The sequence below is a fragment of the Silurus aristotelis genome, assembly GCF_946808225.1.
Source record: "Silurus aristotelis genome assembly, chromosome: 9".
Taxonomy (NCBI): Eukaryota; Metazoa; Chordata; class Actinopteri; order Siluriformes; family Siluridae; genus Silurus; species Silurus aristotelis.
Genome location: NC_139582.1, coordinates 11,755,613 through 11,766,810, shown reverse-complemented (window position 1 = coordinate 11,766,810; position 11,198 = coordinate 11,755,613). Strand labels below are relative to the sequence as shown.

Sequence of the window (11,198 nt, the reverse complement as noted above, 5' to 3'; positions counted from 1 at the left end):
GAGTTTTGTTTATTTTCATGACTATGAAAATTGTAGAGTCACACTGAAGGCATCAAAACCATGAATTAACACATGTGTAATTATATACATAACAAAAAAGTGTGAAACAACTGAAAATATGTCATATTGTAGGTTCTTCAAAGTAGCCACCTTTTGCTTAGATTACTGCTTTGCACACTCTTGGCATTCTCTTGATGCCTACTTTGAAGAACATAGCATCATGGTCTGGGGCTGCATGAGGGCTCCTGGTACTGGGGAGCAGTGGTCCATTTAGGGAAGCATGTATTCCAACATGTACTGTGAAGCCCTCCCTTCAGAAACTGGGCTGAATGGCAGTTTTCCAACATAATAATAACTCCAAACACACCGCCATGTGTCTAACATCCAGCAGCTCTGTTATGTCATTATGGAGGAGTGGAAAAAGATCCCAGCAACAACCTGTGCAGCTCTGGTGAATTTTATGTCCAGGAGGATTTAGGCAGTGCAAGATAACAATGGCGCTCACACAAAATATTGACACTTTGGACACAATTTTGACTTGTTCAGTTTTGGGAGTACTCACTTTTGATGATTCTATTTCTCTTTTTGGTTGGTTAATGACCTCATTTTAATCTAAAAATGCCACTTGTGAGGTACACCAAAGTAAAATATTGAAATATATGTAATATAAATGTGCAAGATTTAAATAGCAATGTACACAAAATACATTCTTAAAAATTATTTTATTCTATTTGAGCAAATCCAACTTTTCATTCAAGGATAACATTTTAATACCTTAAGAGTAATTAATGCTGTTAATTTTTACATTATAATTACATTCTATAAGAAATTATTTTTTACCTGCATGATCAAGTAACACTTCACACAGATTCAAAGTAACTTTATTTTAGTCTAGTCTACAAAAACATGTTCTTAATTTTGCAAAACACGCATCCACAAAAACTCCTATATGTGGTAAAGCCGAATCCTCATGGAGGACAGTTCATCCACTTCATAGTCGTCATACGTTCACTTCTTCCCTCGAAGGTTTTTCAACCTGAGAGCAGAAAACAAAGTTGGTGTCATTGTCCTAATTCTAAACGCTAAAAATAATAATGAATACAAATTCCCAAGTCAAGACTCGGGTACGACTGCAGACCTCTGGAGCAGCTCCTTGTTGGATACCAATGCTGGCTTAATGACATCACTATCGTCAGAGTCATAGTCATCGGAGCTGCTGTTGGTCTCCTCTGCCTTTTTCTTCTTCTTTTTCCCTTTGTGCTTGTGCTTCTTACTCTTCTTCTTATGCTGAGAGAAAAGAAATTTGAGTGAGTCAGAAATGCAACAAGCTGAAATGATCTCAGTTACCACGGAAACCGCACTCTGTTCACCTTCTTCTCTTTATGGTGTTTGTGTTCCTTTTTGGATTTGTGTCTCTCTTTGCTTTGTTTCTTTAGTTTTTCTTCCTGTGGTGGTGATGAGGATGAGGGGAACACTTGCCCTGTTAAAATAAAAAGATATATAACACCTATTATTATAATACTGTAACCAAAGTCAGAGTGTGTCCAAATACAAGTCACTCGTGTTCATTTTAATGTAAGCGCTACAAATCAATGAATGTTTATTTGAGCACAGCATGCAACCAAACTCAACATCAGCTAGCTCAAAGTGAAAACAAATTAATATGGAAAATAATTGTAGTTGTATCATTTTCACAGATTATCAGAAAAGGATTTTAGAGCTTTAAGTCAAGACTGACTGAGCTACTATTTGCTAACTAGGTGATAATCATTTCACTCAAAGTTCTCACCAGCCTCTCTACTTTCTTTCTAATGAAATTGATAAGATAAAAAATGCTTGTCATGTTACAGTTTTTTTTTTTGTAAAGGTGCTGGAAAACATCCAGGTTTATCTCTGACTATTAAAAAAAAAAGCTATGATGATAGAGTTCTTCCCTGAATGGTAAACTTCACCATATCAACGATTACAGCATACTCTGTACATGACACTGTGACTGCACTGATACTATTAAAATGATAGTGTATTAATACAAACCTGTGATTTGCATTTACACTGCTATCTGAACTGCTGTTAGAAAATGCAAATCAACACCTTCTAAACAATCAGAATTAAGGGTTTAGTAACTAACCAGGTGGTGGTAATCTGGGTCCAAACTCCTCACTGTCAAGATCTGCTGTCTGAACAGAAGAAGCAGCAGAAGCATCTTTTTGCTCTCCTTTATCACCAATTCGAGATTCTGACTCTGTGTAGTAAATAAATTGTTAAAGTTATTGATGAACATAATTCTTTATGTATTAAATAGATAAGTCTTGTTCTTACCGGTTACATTACTCAAACGTGATGTGGAAGGAGCCTGAGCTACAGCAGGCAGAGGTGCAACAGACATCCCAGGTGTGATGACAGACGTCTGTGGCTTAGTCTCCTGCTTCTCCTCTTCATCGCTGTCTTCCTCAGATGAAGATGAACTCTTCTCATCAGATGAGCTGGCAAAGATGGCCTTAAACAGGTCCATCGGAGGTCTGACCTCTTCCTCCTCTGTCTCCTCCTCCTCCTCATCCTTCTTCGATTTCTGTTCAGAGTCAGGCTCGGATACTTCAGACTGCAATTTTTCAAATATTATAATTATGTATGATTTTGCATTATATAATAATTCATAAGCCCAACTAATAAAACTGTCTTTATTTTATAATGGCTGCAGGGAAATAATCCTTTTTACTTTTCTGCTTTTTTGGCTTTTTACAAGATGAGTGTATATTTATAAATTTTTTCATGTTTTAAATGAAGAATAAGAGTCATTTTTTAACCCATTATATATTCTAATATGTTAAAGATTTGATCTTTTCTGGATGATCTAAATAAGCAGGAGAAACCCAAACCTGTAATGTTTATTAAAAATGTATAAATAAAATACCTCAGCAGTAGGTGCTGCAGATGTCGTAACAGTAGTCTGGAGTTCTTGCTGTTGCTCAGCCTGCTGCTCTTTAACCTTCGACCCACGATCAGCTACATCCCATCTTGAGCGTTTGCCCAAGACTGCTGTGGAAGAACCGAGAGAGAGAGCAGCAGAACTCCCTGAGCTGGATGAGCTTGTGGCTTGAGAGCTCTGTTTGTCATCCATTACAGACAGAAAGTTAAATATGGAGAACTTGTCACGCTTCACTTTGGGGAGACCCACGATGCTCGAGCTGACAATCAGGAAAAAAAAAAAAAGGGGTTAAGAAAGACTTAAAAAAATATATTATTCGCTACAGGTTTAACTGTCAGATATTCTTGATTATGGGCACGTTTAGATAAATAAACTGAAGCCAAGATAGCAATAAAAATGTCAATAGAAGGGTGTAAGTGTGTCTCACCCTGGGTAAGGATCTGGAACATTAAACCTCTTGCACAGTAGTTTTTCAGGATGCCATTCCATCGTATCTCTAGTGAGTTTACCAAACATCTTCATCTTCACTGCTGCCTGCTTGTCATTCATGTCACCCTGTCAAATATACACATTCAAATATTTCACAAATTAATATCACAAACATCATTCAGTGATGCACACATACATACACACACACACACACACACACACACACACACACACACACACACACACAGGTAGTCTTCTACTTACGATGGAGATACATTACCCAGACCCCATCGTAAGTCAAAAATATTGTAATTTGGAGATGGTGCTATGACTGCAACAGTCTGAATTATAATTTATATTTTCTGTTCTAAACTGATGGCTTTCCTCTTCTTTTTTCACCACCAGCACAACCAGACATACTTGGGTGCTTGGAGGGCACGCTTTTATCACTAAAATTGCTGTTTGAAACCGAAAAAAAATACACACTGAGACACTTTACTCCGTCGACCGCTAGTGAGAGTGGGGCATCTCACAGGGCGAGAGATACGCTTATCCCAGCTGTGCATCCAACATATGCCTGTGCCTGTTGCATTAAATTTGTACAATTTTGTCGTATCGCTATCATCATCGTAAGATCGAAAAATTGCACGTCGCACCATCGTAAACTGGGGACCATCTGTATATATATATATATATATATATATATATATATATATATATATATATATATATATATATATATATATATATATATATATATAGACCAAACTTTTGGTCTGTACTGTGTATATATATATATATATATATATATATATATATATATATATATAGATATATATATATATATATAGATATATATATATATATATATATATATATATACACAGTACAGACCAAAAGTTTGGACACACCTTCTTATTCAAAGAGTTTTCTTTATTTTCATGACTATGAAAATGGTAGAGTCACACTGAAGGCATCAAGGGCTATTTGACCAAGAAGGAGAGTGATGGGGTGCTGCGCCAGATGACCTGGCCTCCACTGTCACCGGACCTGAACCCAATCGAGATGGTTTAGGGGTGAGCTGGACCGCAGAGTGAAGGCAAAAGGGCCAACAAGTGCCAAGCATCTCTTGGGGAACTCCTTCAAGACTGTTGGAAGACCATTTCAGGTGACTACCTCTTGAAGCTCATCAAGAGAATGCCAAGAGTGTGCAAAGCAGTAATCAAAGCAAAAGGTGGCTACTTTGAAGAACCTAGAATATGACATATTTCAGTTGTTTCACACTTTTTTGTTATGTATATAATTCAATATATAATTCCACATGTGTTAATTCATAGTTTTGATGCCTTCAGTGTGAATCTACAATTTTCATAGTCATGAAAATAAAGAAAACTCTTTGAATGAGAAGGTGTGTCCAAACTTTTGGTCTGTACTGTATGTATATATATATATTAGGGGTAGGACGGTACACATACAGGGCTTTCGTTTCGGTACCCAATGCAATTCTTTTTATGTGCGGAATGTAGTTGCAAGTTTGTTTAGTCTCCGCCTCGCTTTTTCAGCGCATTTTTTATTATTATTATTAAACTTGAAAACACATACACATATACATTTTATATATACTGTATATTATTATTTAATATATTTAATACTAATCACATTAATAACTCGTGAACTCGCAACTTCACACATTATCTGTTAATATGTATCTTAAATTAGTACTTTTCAAGTTTTTAATACTCTAATCAACATGGACAAATATGAATGCTTTACGCAAATGAATGTTTATTGTTAATAAAACCAAACTCAACATAGAACATGAAGACAAAAGATTCTTGTTTTAAATGTATATAAAGTCTGTGTACAAGGAAAATCATTACAAATGTAAGCATTTATAATCAGATCTACTAACCTCCTGATCTCGTGTAACCTCCACGCTGTCAGTGTCGTCCTCAGTTTTGGCGCGTGTGAAGCGGGAGGAGAGCGAGGAGTTACTCGGCTTATAGAGCACAGCAGCGCGCATGAACTCATCTCGCTCTCGGCTTCGCTCCCACTCAGTCATCGTGGGGTCCAGACTTAACTCCAGAGCATCTACATAACACACAAACAAATATGGAGTACAACAGTTCAGCAGTCACTTAATAAGAACGACTATAATAATAATAATAATATATAATAATAAAAATATAATTCCAAATAAAACTGTACAAGAATTATTTGGTATCGAGTTCATGTATGGATCATATTCACATGTGGATGCTGTTGGTGTTATATGAGCTTTATGACACTGATATTCAACCAAATTGTGGAATTATAGTAATTGTCAAAACCATAAGTGATATAAATACATTTCTTTTTATAACAGGTGAGATATTCAAATATAATATCAGAAACTAATTTAAAAAAAATTTTCCCTGTGAGTTTATTAGACCAAAGAAGGTAAATAAATTTAAATACATTTGATGAGTGGTCTTCATATAAATAATTTACAAAAGAATCATTGTGAGAAAAAAGTTAAAGTAAAATGCAACTGAATGTGCTAAAGAAGCAGAAAAATAAAGCTTCTCTGGTACTGTACTGATCGTTCCTCACCTTTGTCCCCCTGTTTCAGGTAGCTGATGTAGCGATCATAGCGTGCTTGCTTTGATGAATTTTTTTCAAACGGTTTAAAGGTCTGGCTGGTTTGGGCTGTTGGACTCGACCAGACACTGAGAGCCTGCTGTGCCGTGTCTGAAGCCTGAGGCTGGAGCTGCACATCTGTCTGAGGTCTAGAATCCAGGAGCTGGGTGTGAATACCAGATGGACTGGTGCTGGACTGGAAACGATTCTGTAAAGTTGCTCTTTTCTCTTCTGTAGCTTTACGGATCTCATTTAACCTCTCTCTGCTCTTATTGTCCAGGAGCTCAAACACAGACTGGGGACCTTTACATTAAAACACACATTTATTTATATAAATATATATATAAATTCTATCTATCTATCTATCTATCTATCTATCTATCTATCTATCTATCTATCTATCTATCTATCTATCTATCATGTTAATGTCTATCAATATCTACAGTATATTACTTTAATGTAAAATGTCTATCAATTTCTACCAAAAAACGGAGCAAATATACAACCAAAGTAACATTTCTACATGCAAAAAAACCAAAACAACTTTATCGGTATTCTAACCTAAATTCAACTCCACTTTTGCTTGCAAGTACATATGCTAATATGTGTCCTCCTCAATTACACATTTACACTAATTAATAAGGTTATTTGTATTCGTTTATAAAGTAAATAAATTGATGAGCACATTAACATGCAAGCAATTTGAGTGGAAACATCAGTACCCTGTAAACTGGTCTCTCCCAGCATCTCTCTCCTCTGGGTGGAGTCCAGGGTGTGCCGGCTCTGCTTCGGTGCATTCTGGGATAGCTGTCCACGTGAAGCCTGCAGCACCTGAGCTACCAGGGGGCTGACAGACGATGTGTCCACCACCGGGCGAAAATAATGCACTGGCCGATAATCACGAGGCAGAACGGGTGGAGGAAATACCTGGACACCAACATCACCCAATAATTATATACAATATATAAGCACACTTTATAGTAGTTTCTCTCATCCTCATCGTCATCAACAGTGTTTGAGGATTTGTGATGGATTCTCACGTACGATTTTTGTTTCTGCAGGTAGTGAACCTAACGTGAAACCTGCCAGGATTTTCCCCACATACTCAGCATCTCTGCTTGTATCTACAAAAAAATAATAATAATTGGGGAATAAAAAAAAAACTAAACACAAAGTGACACCAAAATAAAAAAAATCTTTTTTTTTTTTTTTTACTAAGTACATTAAAGTGTAACATATTTAGTTAATTCTTTTTTGTTTTATTATTATAAAATCATTGTTAAAAGCCAATACCACTCGATCACTCACCTTTCTTCTTCTGTTTGTATTGCTGAGGTGCCGTCCATCCATAAAGTCCATCCCCCGGCTCCTCCCCACCCAGAACATCATCGTAGTTTGACATGGCGTCTTTGTGGTAGATATCGTCATCCTCCTCCTCCATTGCTCCTACACCAAATGCCTGCACATACAAACAAAAGTCAGTAACTACAATTGGATGAGAAATGCTTTTTCATTTAGTCCAAGGAAGAATCTTTTACAAAACTACACCTCACCTGCCCTGAAATCCCACCCTTACGATGTTGCCCTGCCGCCTTCCTGTTACCAAACAGACCTGTCCTATCAGAGTCCAGCGTGAAGAGGTTGATATGCGATGCCCCTGAACCACCCATCAGGGCCTGCAGGGGGTTGAGGCCTCGATAGCCGAGTCCATGAACGTCGTCTTTAGGGGTGAAATCCACCGGGGTCACGTCTTTAGGGGCAAAAGTGACGTTTTCGGGAGCAAATTCATCATCGTCCTATTTGTTAGAGTATAGATTTCTTTATGAATACAGCACATTATAAAAAAACAAAAATTGTTTCACATGAAGAAAACATCTTGATAAACATCTGCTAGGAACCAGAAAATGCAATACTTTTTTTTTTTACTTTACAATAAAAAAAATTATAATTACCTCTGGTTCCTCAAATCCACTGGGAGGCAAAGGACATCCATATAGTTTAACATCTGCAATAACCAGACAAACAGAAAGATACAGCTTTAATAAGGTGTGTGTGTGTGTGTGTGTGTGTTTGAGATATAACACTGTGAATAATATGTAAGATCTAGGTTGATCTTTATTTCAAAGTAAACTTTTGCACTGTAAAATAAATATACCGTGGTCTTGTTTGCGTTGTCTCCTTTTCATTCTGGGTCCGACCCCCTGGCCGTCCTTCCATCCCATCTTCCGAAGCAGCTCCACTCCTATAGATGACCTGCAGCACACACACACAGCAATTATTAGTAATGAATACTAATGCACAGTCCAGCACCCGGTATCCTTATTAGGCTGATACAGCAAAACAAAAAAAAGCTTAATCATCCGAAGAAAAAAAACATACCGTATAAAAGATCCTGTGACTAATGACAAAAATACAAATTGGATTTGAAAAAAAAAATCTTTTTGGAATTAGAACATTTTCCATATAAAGAGACTTTAAGTATTAAGTATTAAAAGATGATGATGATGATGTAAGAACAGCAAGGTTTTTCTCTACAGACTATAAGCTTTGGTGATGAGAGACAGGTTTGGTTTGTCCAAAAAAAATCCTTACTGATTAATATAAAATCAAAAGAAGAGAAATACCGTGCAGGTGCGATCAGCTCCTCCAGCAGAGTGTCTCCAGGAATGGGAGCAGTGAGGGAGCTAATGGCTCGGGCTTTGTCCCTGATCTGATCGGACCTTGCGGAGACAAAATCATCGGTGGTGGTGATCTGTTGGGGTGCGATGCCGTGCTCGCCAAAATCCTGCAGAATAAGAAGTGTGTTAATCTATAAAAGGGACTGGAACTAACTGATCTGCCTAAACATGATAACCAGCTGCTTGACACAGCAAGGACCATGGATTTGATTCACTTAACCAGTAAAAATAAAAGAAACAGAATTAAGCAAACAAGCGAACACATACTTCCTCATCCATGAAGTCCTCCGGCCTGGCATTGTGCTTCTCTGCCTTCTGATTTCGTGAGGAAACAAACACAGACGGCGTCCAACCTACGGAAAGTCAACGACAAAGATGACTGACATCTCATCATTAAAAAGAAATTGTTTACTGCTCTCTGAAGTGCTTTAGTCTGACCTTCTTTGGTGCCGACCGTGTTGAAGTAGCCAGCAGAGAAGCCACCGGTGAAGGCTCCGTGAAACCTTTTGTAGCGTCCTTTCTCATCCTTAACCGTCTGCTCTTGCACAGGTATCGGCTTTCTGATGGGCTCGTCTTCACACAAAGAGACACAAATTATTTGATTATTTACAGAAATAAAGAGAGAGCCATTTTAGGGGGAACGCATACACAATACATGTGAAGATTTTGGCCTCAATCCGCATGATTTTATGCATCATGCTGCCACCACATGATTGGCTGCTTAGATAACTGCAGAAATCTGTGGTGTACACGTTTTTACTGGAGATGACTTTGGGTGTATATCGAGTATAAAATGGTAATAATCAACTGCAAAATTAATAAAGTACAGTACAGTTGGGTCGAAACACTAAGCAGATGCACCAGTAAATACAGGCTGCTCTATAAGTTCACATTTTATATAAAGTGTAGTATAATTTGCTACGAATGTCGTATAAATAGTAAATATTATATAGTGCTTAATAGTGAATATTATTGAACATGTTCAATAAGAACAGCACGATGAAGAGTATATTCTGCTCTGATCATACCTAAAAATTCAAAAATAAGAAAAAACTATGAATGCGATTTGAATATATGCAGTGATTATAGTGAAATATGAACATGTTTAATATATATACACACATACACACTGCTAATCGTTACATTTCCATGCGTTAATTTTAACCACCCGTTTTCTGACAGGCCCAGTGTACTACCCGGATTGGCTAGTAGTTTACATCCACCCTATCAAACAATCGAACTGCGTTTGAGTAACTCACATTAACCAATCCCTGTGCAGTGGGCGGGGCTTGTACAACTACAGGTAGGAATAAAACCCTGCTCAACACTGATATGCGGCTTTTGAATTTTGCACAGGGGCAATATATTTGGCACATGCTGTTTTCTGGAAAATATTTAACTAAAATGAGTGAATACCTTCATCTAGAGGCTCCAGAGGAGTTCCATAAGTGACAAAATCTTCATTACTCTCATCGTCGGACGCCATGTTTATTTGCACGACGGTGGCCGCTGAGAGTCAAACTGTCAGAGACAGAGACAGAGTTACACAAAAAAAAATCACAAATCTCGATTTATTTTCTCATCCATTAAACCACCCCTAAGACAGACAATTATATATATATATATATATATATATATATATATATATATATATATATATATATATATATATATATATAGGTTTTAATTGCACTTTTTAATCTGTTTCATATATACTTTTTAGTTTTGAATACTATAATGGACAGGGAGAAATTTGGATGCTTTATGCAAATGTATTTTTATTATTATTGAAACCAAATTCAAGATGGAACATGAAGACAGAGTGTTCTTGTTAATGTTCTGAAGTAAATATTGTTTTTAATTACATAAATCATCGGGACACCAAATTGAACTTTTGCTATGTTTTTATACGGATGTTTTTAATTGCTGCACTTTTGGTTCTGGTGATTTTGATGTTTGATTTGAGACTTGACCCATCAGTAAAACAAATGTATAGAAATTAAAAATTAATTTTCAGTAGACTTTTTTATTAATTTATATCTAAGTAAAGAAAGGACGTTGTTAAATGTGTTTCATTAAAGGCTTTAATTTCACCTTTTTTTACATTTATTTATTTATATTTTATATTTTTATTAAAAATGGTCAGAAATGCACCCTGCATTAATCGCGTGTTAATAAATCGGTGCTGCTAAAATTAATTTAATTTAATTTTTTAATTTGCGTTAATGCGTTATTAACACGTTAATTTTGACAGCCCCAGTAAATATGTGTACCACAAATAAATATATAAAAGGCTACAGGCAGTAAAACAAATACAAAAGCAGAAAAATAAATAAAGATGTGTTTTAACAATGTTATTAGATAAATAAATGTTTATTTTACTGTAAGATCTACAGATAGTATATAGCTGATGATCTAGGATATGCTGTGAATTTACAATGATATACAGTTATAATTATACAGATATGATAAAGAAAGCAAAGGTTCGAGCTGAACTACGTGGTTCTGGTGTGTATGTCATGGGCATCTTCTTCTCCTTCTGGATG

At 36.4% G+C, this 11,198-nt stretch overlaps 1 protein-coding gene across 1 annotated transcript; it reads right to left on the bottom strand.

Moving 5' to 3' along the window:
- Positions 1-707: 707 nt before the first annotated feature.
- On the bottom strand, positions 708-10,203 carry gpatch1 (G patch domain containing 1). Its single transcript, XM_083549718.1, has 19 exons — positions 10,069-10,203; positions 9,091-9,225; positions 8,920-9,005; positions 8,599-8,759; positions 8,130-8,227; positions 7,927-7,979; positions 7,528-7,770; positions 7,283-7,433; positions 7,019-7,098; positions 6,697-6,901; positions 5,948-6,277; positions 5,268-5,446; positions 3,354-3,481; positions 2,912-3,185; positions 2,320-2,599; positions 2,129-2,242; positions 1,371-1,480; positions 1,139-1,287; positions 708-1,036 (listed from the first exon to the last, which is right to left on the bottom strand). Exons 1-19 carry the CDS (start codon positions 10,136-10,138, stop codon positions 1,009-1,011), a joined length of 2,874 nt encoding a protein of 957 aa, XP_083405844.1. The 5' UTR covers positions 10,139-10,203; the 3' UTR covers positions 708-1,008.
- Positions 10,204-11,198: the final 995 nt, after the last annotated feature.

Excerpts from the sequence above, each read along its gene's own strand:
- gpatch1 (XM_083549718.1), bottom strand. The coding sequence starts at position 10,138 with ATGGCGTCCGACGATGAGAGTAATGAAGATTTTGTCACTTATGGAACT. Across the intron at positions 7,434-7,527 it reads AGGGTGGGATTTCAGGGCAG|GCATTTGGTGTAGGAGCAAT; the intron begins GTGAGGTGTAGT and ends TTGTATGTGCAG. Across the intron at positions 1,288-1,370 it reads AACACCATAAAGAGAAGAAG|CATAAGAAGAAGAGTAAGAA; the intron begins GTGAACAGAGTG and ends CTTTTCTCTCAG.